This window comes from Prionailurus viverrinus, chromosome B1 (genome assembly GCF_022837055.1).
Source record: "Prionailurus viverrinus isolate Anna chromosome B1, UM_Priviv_1.0, whole genome shotgun sequence".
Classification (NCBI taxonomy): Eukaryota; Metazoa; Chordata; class Mammalia; order Carnivora; family Felidae; genus Prionailurus; species Prionailurus viverrinus.
In genome coordinates, this window is record NC_062564.1 from 136,615,409 (window position 1) to 136,630,635 (window position 15,227).

The window sequence follows — 15,227 nt, forward strand, 5'->3', positions numbered from 1 at the left end:
TGTCAGTGTAAAGGAAAATGACAAAGGAAGAAAATACATACTGGCTCCCAGATCCTATCTCACCTCCTATGTGTCACCTATGGAGTTAATGTGACTGACTGAACTGCAAGATAAACATGGGAACGTTTTCAAACGGAAGCACAACTGAAAGCCCTAGGTCACTTTCTTGAGACAAAGAAAGAAACTGGAAGGAGGTACAGATTAAAACATGAAATTCATGGCTTTGAAATCACCAGTAGCATAAAGAACCTCTTTAGTAATTATTATTGCTTTTAAGATTTTATTCTCTAACAGGTAGACTTATTTTGTGGCTCAAGTAACAATGCAATTTCTGTGCTGTTTTATGCTATTGGTTCACAGTTAGAGGCAAATGTAAATCGGACGTGGTGTAGAGTCTAATGGGTAAGAGCTGAGCAGAGACAAGATAGATGTTTCTGGAAGCTCTACTTCTGTCCAAACGGACCCCTCTGACTCTCCCAGCACAACCGTGGGAACTTCTCAACATCATTAACTGTGAATTATTGCCTCACAAATACCACTCTCACATGTATGGTTTTCTCATTTTTGAGATAATATAACACCATTCACCCTTAAGCATTTCTTCAAACAAAATCACTAACAGAATTATTCAATATTTTCCTAATGGTGATTTTATCTAGGACAGTCTTGGTAACTCACTTTTACCTGGTCCAATTTCACTGTTAAATCACCAGTAACACGCAGCTTTTTATGGTGCTTTAATAAAGGCTATAATTGTCTGACTCTTTTTTTTTTTTTAATTTTTTTTTTTCAATGTTTATTTATTTTTGGGACAGAGAGAGAGCATGAATGGGCGAGGGGCAGAGAGAGAGGGAGACACAGAATCGGAAACAGGCTCCAGGCTCTGAGCCATCAGCCCAGAGCCTGACGCGGGGCTCGAACTCACGGACCGCAAGATCATGACCTGGCTGAAGTCGGACGCTTAACCGACTGCGCCACCCAGGCGCCCCAATAATTGTCTAACTCTTAAGATACATTAAGATAATATAATTTTCTGAATTTGGCGAGGGTATATTTTCCTAGAATATCTAAGGAATATTATTTTTAAAGAACAATCTGAAAAAGAAACACATAAATTTATTTTTTCATACACAACCATAAAGCTATGTGTATGTTTTATGCTTAAATGTGTAAAAATACATTATACTGGGGTGCCTGGGGTGGCTCAGTTAGTTAAGCATCCAACTTTGGCTCAACTCATGATCTCACAGTTTGTGGGTTCGAGCTCCTCATTGGGCTCTGTACTGACAGCTCAGAGTCTGAAACCTGCTTCAGATTCTGTGTCTCCCTCTCTCTCTGCCCCTCCCCTGCTCGCACTCTCTCAAAAATAAATAAAAACGTTTTTAAAAATTTAATAAAAAATACATTATCCTATATTTCAATAAACCTATGGAAAGCATAACTTTGTCCATTTGGATACATAGTTTTACTTTTTTTTCCTAATTAATAAACAATACCTGAATGGTCACATCTCCCAATTAAAAGTAGGATTTCTTGGGGCATGGTTCATGGGTTTGAGCCCCACATCGGGCTCTGTGCTGACAGCTTGGAGCCTGGAGCCTGCTTTTTGTTTTGTTTTGAATTTTGTTTTTAATGTTTATTTTTTTAATTTATTTTTTGTTAATATGAAATTTATTGTCAAATTGGTTTCCATACAACACCCAGTGCTCATCCCAACAGGTGCCCTCCTCAATACCCATCACCCACCCTCCCCACCCTCCCACCCCCCATCAACCCTCAGTTTGTTCTCAGTTTTTAACAGTCTCTTATGTTTTGGCTCCCTCCCTCTCTAACCTCTTTTTTTTCTCTTCCCCTCAGCCATGGTCTTCTGTTAAGTTTCTCAGGATGCACACAAGAGCAAAAACATATGGTATCTGTCTTTCTCTGTATGGCTTATTTCACTTAGCATCACACTCTCCAGTTCCATCCACGTTGCTACAAAAAGCCAGATTTCATTCTTTCTCATTGCCACGTAGTACTCCATTGTGTATATAAACCACAATTTCTTTATCCATTCATCAGTTGATGGAAATTTAGGCTCTTTCCATAATTTGGCTATTGTTGAAAGTGCTGCTATAAACATTGGGGTACAAGTGCCCCTATGCATCAGCACTCCTGTATCCCTTGGGTAAATTCCCAGCAGTGCTACTGCTGGGTCATAGGGTAGATCTATTTTTAATTTTTTGAGGAACCTCCACACTGTTTTCTAGAGCGGCTGCACCAGTTTGCATTCCCACCAACAGTGCAAGAGGGTTCCTGTTTCTCCACATCCTCGCCAGCATCTAGTCTCCTGATTTGTTCATTGTAGCCACTTTTAATGTTTATTTTTGAGAAAGACAGAGCATGAGTAGGAAAGAGGCATAGAGTAAGGGAGACACAGAACCTGAAGCAGGCTCCAGGCTCTTCTCTGTAAAGAGCCTGACAGGGGGCTCGAAACCATGAACAGTGAGATCAGGACCCAAGCCAAAGTCGGACACTTAACAGACTGAGCCATCCCAGGCACCCCTATAATTATGTTTAATTACTACTACTGGTCAGCATTTATGTACATAGCACTGCACCTAGTTTTGTCCATACAAAGATGTGTACATCCTGTTGTCTAGTATATCAAAGAGTTCCCAGGTAGTTAGGGAGATCCAATTACCCAAAAGACTGGAGACAAATATATTCAAAAAGAAAATGAATGAGATTTCTAAACGAGTCAGGAGAAGTAAAGGAGAAAAAAGGCATTAAAAAGCCCATAAAGATGAGATTGAGGCAATTTCAGAAAAGTGGACAATCAAAAAATATTTATTGAACAGTGAAGATATGCCAGATACAAAAAAAAAGAATAAAATGAATATGACCAGCACTCCCATTCAAGGAGTTCAGTCAGAATCTAACTGAAGAGACAGAAATCATAATAAAGTTGTTTCTAAAATTTACTGTTGGTGATTAACCAATTCAATACATGTAGTCCTTAACTCAAAAAACAGACATTAAGATGGACCCAGGATTAAATATTGGAGCTTAATGACTCTTTCTCACTCTTTCATGTGGCCATATTTTTCAAAATATTTCAAATATCATGTTACGTGAAATCAGAAGCCCACTGCATTATGTGGCCCATATTGAGACATTAGACTCTGACTGAGTTGTTTTTAAAAAGTTTTAAATGAATCTGTATTGTAGAAACTGTCACGCAAACCAACCATTATGTTAGCTTAGACAAAGAAAGTTTTCTATCATCTATATGTTGAGTTTAAGGTATAGAACAACACTGGCATGTGCACAGATTCTGTCTTTAACTCAAAAACTGTAAATGGTTTTGGAGGTAGAGTCCTCTGTGAACAGTTGTTTGTGATGTCTTTCTAAAGATTTCATCAACACCCTTTGAGGTAATTAGATATCTAGGATGTCTGGGGAAAAAATTCTTAATTATGCATTAACTTTAGCCATGATTTAATTTTACAAGTCTACTGATGTTCTTGAATTTTCAAAGTATTATGTTCCAGTCACACCTTCTCCTTTAGGGTTTTTTTATAGATCAAAATACAAGCATACACGCATACATTTCAAGCAAAAAAAGTACTAGAAATAACATGCATCTCACTGGTCAGCTAAAGAGATGTTACAGTGATGATATTAAGAGTCAAACATCTTAAGCTTATTCACTCATCACTATTTACATAATCACATGGCTGCTCTGGTTCCTAAAGAGCCCCAAATCCAAATGACCAAGAGCTTTTTAAAAATGTGTTTAGACCCTAGAGAAAATGTTTTTTCTATTACTTTCAGCCTTGCTGATTTTTTTCTTCACTACCAATTAAATTCATTTTACAACAAAATTATCTAAATGTCAGAATGACTTTCTGGGTCTTTGTCAGTGAGTTGCTTTGTATGGTATTAGACAGGTCATTTAGTCTCATGGGCTTTGGTGAGGGGGTCAGACCTGGAGATACCTACATTCTATTTTAATAACATTCAGTATCAATGAAATAGCTTGGGCTGCATCTGCTGTTTAAATCTGCTAAGACCTACACCTTCCAAAGCCATTTGATCACTGAAGAACTAAAATTCTTATAGGACTCCTTTGAATATTTTTTTACAAAAAGAATTCCAAAGATTTTCACAGCATAATCTGAGAAAAAAGTACACATTCTCAACATAGCATGCTTTCTATTTCCTCACTCCTGTTTTAAAGTCAAATTCCCTTTGCTAGACTAAGCCCAAGAATGTTGTTAACTACTTCAAGAATCACCAATAAGGCCTCAAGATGTGGCAAGCAAAACACAGATGCTGAAAATATATCTATAAGAAGCACTGGGTGTGAATGTCCATGTTCCCGGCCTCTTGACCATTCATCCAAAAAGTATGTATTGGAAACATAAATGCCAGGCCTTGCACTAGGCACTGGGCATTTAAAAAATAAGAGAGACACAAAGTAGGTTGTTTATGTTCTAACAGGACCACATCTAGGCCACACGTAAAATGATAATAGATACAGAATACTATGCATGATTTATATTAGAAGATTTATCATTTAACACAGCAGCTCCTAGGTTACTACAAGGTTGCATTAGGAAACTACATTCATAAAACTGTAATAATGTCAATATCCTGGTGTGATATTGTACTTTAGTTTTGCAAAATATTACCATTGCTGGCAACTGGGCAAAGTGTATAAGGGATAGCTCTTATCACTTCCTACAACTACATGTAAACAGGTGGTTATCTCAACAAAAAGTACATTTTCGGCCAATAATTTGGGATACAAAAGCAATTTTTCATAGACTGTTATAAAGAGCAGTTTGGGGGCACCTGGATGGCTCAGTGGGTTGAGCATCTGACTTCAGCTCAGGTCATAATCTCGCGGTTCTGGAGTTCAATCCCCGCATCGGGCTCTGTGCTGACGGCTCAGAGCCTGGCACCTGCTTCAGATTGTGTTTCCCTCTCTCTCTGCACCTCCCCTGCTTGCACTCTGTCTCTCTCTCTCTTTTCAATGTTTATTTATTTTTGAGAGAGAGAGAGTGTGTGTGAGCAGGGGAGGAGCAGAGAGAGAGGGAGTCACAGAACTCGAAGCAGGCTCCAGGCTCTGAGCCATCAGCACATAGCCTGACATGCGGCTCGAACTCACGAACCGTGAGATTATGACCTGAGCTGAAATCGGATGCTCAACCCACTGAGCCACCCAAGCACCCCCACACTGTCAAAAATAAACATTAAAAAAAATAAAGAGCAGTTTGTTTCTAAGAATAGTCACAGTTATTTTTATTTTTTAATATATAACCAACCCTCTTAGTATTTAAGTTTTTTATGTTTATTTATTTTTGTGTGTGAGAGAGAGAGAACACGAGCAGGGAAAGGGCAGAGAGAGGGGGGTACAGAGGATCTGAAGCAGGCTCTGTGCTGACAGCAGAGAGCCTGATGTGAGACTCGAATTCACAAACCATGAGATCATGACCTGAGCTGAAGCTGGATGCTTAACTGACTGAGCCACCCAGGAACCTCCAACCCTCTTAGTATTAAATACAAACTCAGGCCCTCCTTATATTTAGCATGAATTACAGTACCAGTTTCCTGTCTGGTCATCCTATTAATGTCTCCCAACTCATCCTTCACTACACTACAGATCTAGTTATATCATCTCTTAATTTAAAATTCTCCATTGGTTTCTTAGGGATAAAGTCCAAATCCTTCCCATGATACACAAGGCTTCTCAAGATGTGGCTTCTTCCCACCTCCTTTCCAACCTTTAATGCCTGCCAGCGGCCCAGAACATGCAATCCTCTCTCATTTCCAACCTTTGCACCTTTCCTCTGCCTGGAATGCCCTTTTCCTCTATTCACCTAGCAAGCGTCTGCTTGTTCTTTACTATTCATGACACTTGTCATCTCTTCTCAAAGGCCTTCTATGGTCTCCAGCAGAGTAAAGTCCTCCTTACCCTTCATACTCTTCGGGGTCCCTGTCCACATTTCAGCAATGGACTAGAGGAGTCATGTCTCACCAGTTTCAAGACCCAGAAGGCATGCTATCAACCTCCTTTCCCTCTGTATATCCTCAACACCATTTGTGGTAGGATTTGGAAAGCACTCATATGTTTGCTGAAAAAATGGCTTTTGATGAGTTTTTATGATTCTAATAGCCTAAAACAGCAAGCGGTAAGCTATTTCTATGGCAGAAATTAAGTCAGAAAAAAAAGGAAGAAATACTGATTTTTCTTTAGAAAAGTAGAGTCAGAAAGTTTAGCATATGAAGCAAACAATTACTAAAAATTAAGAGCTAAAGAAAACAAAGAAAATAAATTACATTGTCTTTACCCACTCAATGGAGAAGTTATTCTTAAGTATTAGTTATAGCAAACCACAAAGGGAAAGTAAGAAAAGGAAACAGTAGTCACCTTATTTTATGACATTCTACCTCAGATTTGTTGTACACACATCAATACAGATGTAACTGCAGATATGAAAAAACTGGATTCAGATGTGCTGATATAAAACCATGCACAAACTGCATTAAATGGAAAAAAACAGGTAGGTAATAACCTGTTCTCATTTGTATAAAAAAAAGTGTGGAGAGGATATAAACATATAAGCTTTAATACTTAGAAAATGTCTGCAAAAGTACTGGCCAACTTCTGGAGACATTCTGGAGATTGTAAATAAGGCTCTGAGGCAGGAGGGAGATTTCACTGAATACCGAGCCCAACATTGATTGTGGATAGAAAAGAAAAGAAAAGAAGAGAAAAGAAAAGAAAATTACAGTGAAAACCCAGAGAGCAAAGAGAACTGAAGAAACGTCAAGGAAAATAGAAGAGAAATGGCTACAAAATTTTGAAGCTGGAAAACAGACTTGATAAATTTTACCAGACCTGAGAAATCAGGGACTAGCAGTATTTTCCAGAAAAAAGTAAACAGAGATCTCTCAGTAGAAGGCAAAGGTAAGGCCTAGACTTCTAGACTATAGTGCTAAGTACCAGTCTACTAATAACAAGTGCAAGCCCCAGCAGAAGCAGTCAGCTGTGACAATGAAAATATTTTTAGAAATGTATGAACATAAAACATTTAGCATCTATGAACATTTCACAGGAAACTATTGGAGGCCATGCTTCAGCAAAATAAGGGTGTCAACTCAGAAACTGGAAGATGTGAAATATAAGAAATGAGAAGGCCAAATCATGAGGACACCTAGGCAATAGGCCCACAAGCAGACAGTCCAGACAAGACCAGACTAGAGAGGTTTCTAGGACAGAGGTCTTGAGGAAAAAAGGAGATTGATACACTGATTTGTGTGAACATTTGTAAAAACTACCAATAGGCATGGAACAGACCCAAAAGAAATATTAAGGATTCCTATACAGAAATTTATCGATGTGTTGGGGCGCCTGGGTCGCTCAGCTGATTAAGTATCCGACTTTGGCCTAGGTCACGACCTCACAGTTCCTGAGTGCGAGCCCCAAATCGGGCTCTGTGCTGACAGCTCAGAGCCTGGAGCCTGTTTCGGATCCTGGGTCTCCCTCTCTCTCTGCCCCTCCTCTACTCATGCTGTCTCTATCTCTCAAAAATAAATAAACATAAAAAAAAAAAAAGAAATTTATAGATGTGGAAAAGAGAAGATGAAGCAGTTCTAAGTTTAAGAAAAACAAAAAGTTGGGGCGCCTGGGTGGCGCAGTCGGTTAAGCGTCCGACTTCAGCCAGGTCATGATCTCGCGGTCCGTGAGTTCGAGCCCCGCGTCAGGCTCTGGGCTGATGGCTCAGAGCCTGGAGCCTGTTTCCGATTCTGTGTCTCCCTCTCTCTCTGCCCCTCCCCCGTTCATGCTCTGTCTCTCTCTGTCCCAAAAATAAATAAACGTTGAAAAAAAAAATTAAAAAAAAAAAAAAAAAGAAAAGAAAAACAAAAAGTTGTATAAGAATGGAAATGTACGGGCTCTGTGCTGACAGCACGGAGCCTGCTTAGGATTCTCTCTCTCCCTCTCTTTCTGCCCCTCCCCCACTCATGCATGCTCTTGCTCTCTCCCCCTCAAAATAAAAAAAATAAACTTAAAAAAATGTAAACAATGGCAATAAAAAACAGTATGGAGAAGAGAGAAAGGTTATAAGAGGTAGTTAATAGGTAATGCCTAATATGAATTAAGAAATGGGCATATTACTTAGAAAAAAAAATAATCTGTAAGTGATGGGGTACAGGGTTGTGGTCTACACTGTGTTTTTGAAACTGATTTTTTAACTGACATACACTGATACAAATGATTTCTATTTTCATTAATCATCATTTTGTTATTCAGTAATTATAAGACTGATATTATAAAATAATGTGAATTTGTTGGGTTCAGCAGCAGAAGCCAATACGGACACTTTTTGCTAATATTGTTTTTAAAATTTAAAATACCAATAAAGTCTTGCCAGTCTAAATACAAAGTAAAAAGGCACTGTATTCTTTGCTCTTGTAGCAGTAAAGAATCTATCCCCAAATCCAACTTACATTTAACAGTGTAAATCAAATCTGTTAGTTTGGTAAGTGAGATAAACTACTCAAAGTTCCTACCAAGAAAAAAATGTCACAAATGTGCTTTGGTAAACGTAGAATCGGAGTCAATGTTTTTCTATCCAAATTCTACCTGTTTTCAGTCATCATTAATTTCTCTATTATCATGATTCTTGTAAACTGATTCGAATTTAAAATTGAATGACTACCTAAAATGAGTAATTTCTCTTGCCCATGAAAGAAAAGAAATGCTTTTCAATATCCTCTTTCAGGCATGTACTTTCTTTAGATGTATCAGTAACAATTTTTAAAAATAAACTAACAGAAAACTGGACTAAGCAAAAACAAACAAACCCACCAAAAAAAACCCTGAATGTAAAAGAGTAATAAAACTCTTTAGAAAATGTAGGTTCCTCCCATCCCAAAAATGATTCTCTAAAAACTACTATTCTCATTTCAGACTGTTTCACTTTCTGGGTTTCTAGATCCAGAAACAAAATCAAGTCCAGGGTCTGAAGAAGGCTTTATTAAAGCAAGAGCATCATGCAGAACAGCACAAAAACTGAATACAATGACATACTTCTAAAGGACTGGACGTACTTCTCCATACACTCTTCATATTTCTAGTTTAATGAGAAATGAAGAGTCATCCGTATTGTATTCAGTTTCCAAAACTGTGCTAATAAGAAAAGAATTTATTGAAAAACTTGTAAGAGCTAAAGTAAAAACTCAAAGTTCATATCCTCCTTTAAGAAGAAAGTAATGATAACAACAACAAATATTTAAATAGCGCCAGGTATTGTTCTAAGTGCTTTACAAAGAAATTGAGGTACAGATAAATTAATTACATTTCCCAATGTTTATTTAGCTAGTAAGTAGTAGAGCCAAGACTCACACTGGCAAGCTGACTTTTAAAAAGTACATATCTGGGGCGCCTGGGTGGCTCAGTTGGCTGAGCATCTGACTTTGGCTCAGGTCACATGATCTCACGTTTTGCAAGTTCGAGCCCCTGCTTAGGGCTCTGTGCTCACAGCTCAGAGCCTGGAACTTGCTTCGGGTTCTGTGTCTCCCTCCCTCTCTGCCTCTTTCCCACTCACACTCTGTCCCTCTTAAAACTAAATAGACATTTAAAAAAATTGTTTTGGGGCGCCTGGGTGGCTCAGTCGGTTAAGTGTCCGACTTCAGCTCAGGTCATGATCTCGCGGTCCGTGAGTTCAAGCCCCGCATCGGGCTCTGTGCTGACAGCTCAGAGCCTGGAGCCTGTTTCGGATTCTGTGTCTCCCTCTCTCTGACCCTCCCCCGTTCATGCTCTGTCTCTCTCTGTCTCAAAAATAAATAAATGTTAAAAAAAATTGTTTTAATAAAAATAAAAAGTACATATCTAAATCAAGTTTTAGAATTTTTTTATGACTGATAAACTTTTATTAAAGAAATATCTGTTAATTCTAATTTTATCCTAGTATCTAATTCTTAATCTAAAATCTTAAAAACAAATGGTACAGTGTACTATAAACAAATATGTATATATATATATCATATATATATGCATGTATAGAAAGAATATATAATAAACCATGTCAGTAAAACTAAATACCACAATACTATATAAATAAAGCAATATATATGTAAAAGTTTCTTTGTAAATCATACTTGGTTAACAATCAATCCATGTATTTAAAAGTTTACTACAATTTCCAAATAAAATTTTCAAATATGTGGAGTATTAAGCAAGTAGGTCCTTTTTTTAAATCACCATGAAGGAGTAATTGCTGTTTAAGACCATGATGAAAGCAACAGCTTTTTATACATGGAACAAATAAAAATGGAACTGGATTAAAATGTAACAAATAGAAGATGTCATAAATTCAAATAACGTAAGTAAAAATAAGCATGTAATATATATCAGCTACATACCAATACGGACTATTTTCCTTACCTGCCAGATAGAGGGCAAATGATATAAATCTATGATAGCGAATGAGGAACTGAAGTTGCTCTTCTCTTTGAACAAATGTAGCAAAATAATCGGCTACGGTCTCTCCATAGAAAAAGTAGTTTACACACAGTAGAAAGTACCTATAATTGAAACACAATTAGCTTTTTCATATTTGAAGCCTTTTTTTCCCTCTCAAACTCAGCAAAACTATTCTCTATATTTTGATGATGTCACAAAGATCAAAAACTAAGTTCAGGACACAGGTTCAGGATATTACACCAAAACATTTTTTTCCTCTTTTAAACTTAATTTCAAATGTGTCAGTCAACAAAAGTTTACTGAATACAGCTCACACCTCTACTTAGCTCAAAATCTAGTACCAGAGATTGGGAAACAATGTAAAAAATACTATGCATACCCAAATACACACACACACACAGACAAACACACACACATGCACGCAGATACACACACACACACACACACACACACACACACAGTATTTTATAATGAAAATCCACTTTCAACTATTCACAGCTCTAAAGCTTTTTAATAGTGGAGATTCTAAGCCAAATTCCCACCTGCCCTGAGGAGGAAATCAATAGGGAAAGCAGGAAGAGGCAATTCAACCTCTGACCCATCCTCACTGCATTATGCATATTGGTGTCTTTCTCCCCCTCCTCCATGTTCCGGATAGACTCCAGATGCACACGGATTCTTTTTTTTAATTTTAATGTTTTTTCATTTTTTGAGAGAAAGATGGAGACAGAGTGCAAGGCGGGTAGGGGCAGAGAGGGAGACAGAATCTGAAGCAGGCTCCAGGCTCTGAGCTGTCAGCACAGAGCCCGATGCGTGGCTCAAACCCACTAACTGCAAGATCGTGACCTGAGCAGAAGTTGGATTCTTAACCGACTGAGTCACCCAGGCACCCCCAGTTGCACAGTGATTCTTAAGAGGAAGTAGTGGGGGATAGAAGCAGGCAGCAGGTAAAAATCTCTAAGAGAAACTTTTTTTTAACGTTCATTTATTTTTGAGAGCGACAGACAGACAGGCAGACAGAGCATCAGCAGGGGAGGAGCAGAGAGAGAGAGATGCAGAATCTGAAGCAGGCTCCAGGTTCTGAGCTGTCAGCACAGAGCCTGACGCGGGGCTCAAACTCACAAACCGTGAGATCATGACCTGAGCCGAAGTTGGATGCTTAACTGACTGACCCAGGCAGCCCTCTAAGAGAAACTTCTTAAAACTGCATAAATCAGGGGCGCCTGGGTGGCTCAGTCGGTTAAGCGGCTGACTTCTGCTCAGGTCATGATCTCACAGTCCGTGAGTTCAAGCCCCACGTCGGGCTCTGTGCTGACAGCTCAGAGCCTGAAGCCTGTTTCAGATTCTGTGCCTCCCTCTCTCTCTGACCCTCCCCTGTTCATGCTCTGTCTCTGTCTCAAAAATAAATAAACATTAAAAAAAATTTAAAAAAAAAACTGCGTAAATCACCCGTCCCTCCACCCAACTCTGATATATCCCTCCCCCCCAGGGAAAGGAGAACCCATGAGAATTGACTGATGGCACTTGTGTGAGCCAGGAAAGAAGGCTGGGAAGCACCGCTTCAGAGTTCCTCCGTGCCTCATCCTTTGAAGGGCCGAGTCCTACTCGGCCAGGAGAGCAGAGGAGGAAAGGAGCGATTTCCCTCTGGTCCTCATGGATGGAATTAGACCCCACAGTTTTCAAAGTAAAGTACTGTATTCCCATTTCTATCAGCTGCATTACCATTTTTCTATTCTCCTACAATGGAAACTGTCTTTGACTCCTCCATCAAGCTATCAAGGCCTGCCCTAGTCCACCAACCCAACTTTTCCCCCATTATTCTGCTCAAGAAGGCCAGGAATGTCTTTGCCTCTGTGGCATGTTCCTCCTAGTCCCTCATCTAGAACTTGATAGGTGATGCTTCCCCACTGCGGAGCACTCTTCTCTATCCAAAACTTGTCTTTATTTCAAGTGATAGTTTGTTTCTCACCTTCTCCATAAAGACTTCTGCAATCACTGGAGCCCATCCTGACCTATGTTTTTTTTTTTTCTTAGAATTGATCAATCCTGCATGGTTCAGCATTTAATTATTCTCCAACTACTTAATCTAACATTTCCCATACATTTTGCCCTTCGTGAAGAAACTTGCCATAAGGAAAAATTAGAAACTATTTTTTGACTACTCTAAACCCCAAAGGTGATACATCTGTTTTCTTAAGACACTGGACCCTCTGGCTGATACTAATCAAACAGCTATATTCAAAGGCATGGTCAATTTGGTTCATTATGAACTATTATCATGTTTCCTTCCTGGTCAAGGTCTTGATAATTGAGAATTATAAATGAAAAGTTATAAAAAGATATATTAAACTTTAAATATTAAAATCGCATGCCTTTTTTTAAACTAAGTTTTACATGCATGGTACATATACAGTATTTCAAGTGCTGGTAACTGCTGGTGCTATTTACAAGACTGCCTTACACACTGCTCCTCAGAGAGTATTACTCTTCTAACAACCCTCCCTGTAGCAGGTCACCAGCCAGGGGCCTGAAGACAAGATCAAACCAGGAACAACAAAGGTAGGAGCTGCCTCTCCTCTAACTGCCCCCAGGGCCTACAAGGAGGTGGGCCAGCTTTGCAGTAGTGGGGAAGGAAGGGTGGGGGGGGACAGACATTCATCATGGGCTTTCTTCCCCATGAATAAACCACTGACCACTCAACAAAACAGAAAACTCACAACTATTTTCATATCTCATCTTTCACTCTCTGCAGAAATAATCTAATTCTGTGTGTGCTCTCATTTCAACTGAGGCAAAGAAAGCAAAAGATTACACATATTTCTAACATTTTACAAAACGAAACTTTATTAAAATTGTAACTATAAAGGATATAAAAAGGTGTCCAATACAATGTTTTTTAAAGAAGACAACAAACAGCACAGGGGCGCCTGGGTGGCTCAGTTGGTTAAGTCCGACTTCGGCTGAGGTCATTATCGCACAGTTCGTGACTTCAAGTCCCACACTGGGCTCTCTGCTGTCAGTGCAGAGCCTGTTTGGATCCTCTGTCTCCCTCTCTCTCTGCCCCTCCCCAGTTCTCACGCGCTCTCTCTCTCAAAAATAAACATTAAAAAATGTTTAAAAAAAAGAGGTCAATAGTGTATACATTCAAATATAAAGTATCTCTACAAAGACTGAAAGATGAGATATGAAAATAGTAGTGTTAGAAAAGGAGAGTTAAAGGTGATTTTCTTCTTATCAAAATCCAATCTCTAAAAATCAATCTATAAGGTCAACTGTGTGATACTGACTCATCAGGGTGCTTCCTTTAAAAACTTTAGAAAAGAACCAGATTTTCACATCTGAAACAGTTTTAAGTTACTTACCAGCTCAATGTTCTAAACCATGGCAGGTCATAAGAACGATAGACTCTATAACCTATAGTGATAATTTCATGGAAGCATTTCACTTGGATGCCTAGTACCTGAAACCAAGAGAACACATTAACATACATTTCTTAGTGTTTACATTTGTGCTTAATCATTTAATAAGTCATTTCTTATGTCATATGTGTTTAAAAAAATCTTTAGCCTGCCCAGTTTTAATTATTCTAAATGTCAGTAGCAAAAATTCAGTAAGTCAATGTCTCTAAAATCAAGCGATATTTCAAAGGGGTAAGCAAATGAAAGTTTATCCAAAACATGAAAGCTCCATCCTGGGGTAGGAGGTCACACTGTAGCTTAAAGTTTGAGGGATACAGTCTTGTTGGTCATGGTTGATTAGGCTTTATCTCTCATTACTACTTCATTTCTTGAGTTCATCTGTACTGAGATGGACAGTCTTTTCGTCCATTTTGTTTCTTGAGTTACCCTAGAAAAAGGATCATATGTGGAAGTTTGCATTTATTGATTTACTTAGAGAGCCCGTGCATGGGGGGGGGGGGGGCAGAGAGAGAGAATCCCAAACAGGTTCCGCACCGTCAGTGCAGAGCCTAACGTAGCTCTAATTCATGAACTATGAGATCATGACCTGAGCCAAAATCAAGAGTCAGATGGTTAACCAACTGAGCCACCCAGGCGCCCCTGTATATATTTATTTTTAACCATACATCCTGGTATGCCTTCCAAGGATAAAGACACGGTCAAAACAAATGACTGTAATTAAAACATCTTCACCCTGTCTCCTAGCAGGGTTTGGGCATGGTCTTTTCATTCTTCCAGCTGTGCCAACTCTCACATAGCCAGCTGCATATCTGTCTGATACATCTAAGTGGAGTTACACTGGCAAATTATAAATAGCCTTCTACATTTGCAGCCACTTCACCTGGTCAATTGATTCTATGCAATTCTGTTTGCACAGTGTTCTTTATACATTCCTAACAAATTGTTTTATATTTATGAATCCTTTTTTGATGTTCTACTTAGTAGTCCTTCAAACTGTTGTATCCACCAACTTGGGTACAGGTAATCCCTGAGGATGCAGCATCATATCTAATGCTTGGTTTAAGTCAATTCCAAGACTCGAAAAACAAGTGGCAAGTTGAACACTTATTACCACAAGCTAAGAGATTAAAATCTTTATGAGTATAGCAGACTTCTTCAGCCTCTGGAGAATATACTCAAGGGCTTGGTCTTGTACAGCCCGTGAGCTAAGAATGGATTTGATATTTTTTTTTAGTTAAAAACAAAAACTAAAAATGATGTTACAGAGAAATATGTGGTTCCTTAAAGCCTAAAATATTTTTACCTGTTTCTATACTCAAAAAGCTTACCAA

General features: G+C 38.7%; 1 protein-coding gene across 1 annotated transcript in view; it reads right to left on the bottom strand.

The window, feature by feature from the left end:
- CDS1 (CDP-diacylglycerol synthase 1) overlaps window positions 1-15,227 on the bottom strand; it is a 72,089-nt gene that overhangs the window by 26,150 nt on the left and 30,712 nt on the right. Inside the window, exons 4-5 of the mRNA XM_047856831.1 lie at window positions 13,840-13,937; window positions 10,439-10,578 (exon numbers count right to left, since the gene is read on the bottom strand). Coding sequence (XP_047712787.1) covers window positions 10,439-10,578; window positions 13,840-13,937 — 238 coding nt within the window. The remainder of the gene's footprint in view (window positions 1-10,438; window positions 10,579-13,839; window positions 13,938-15,227) is intronic.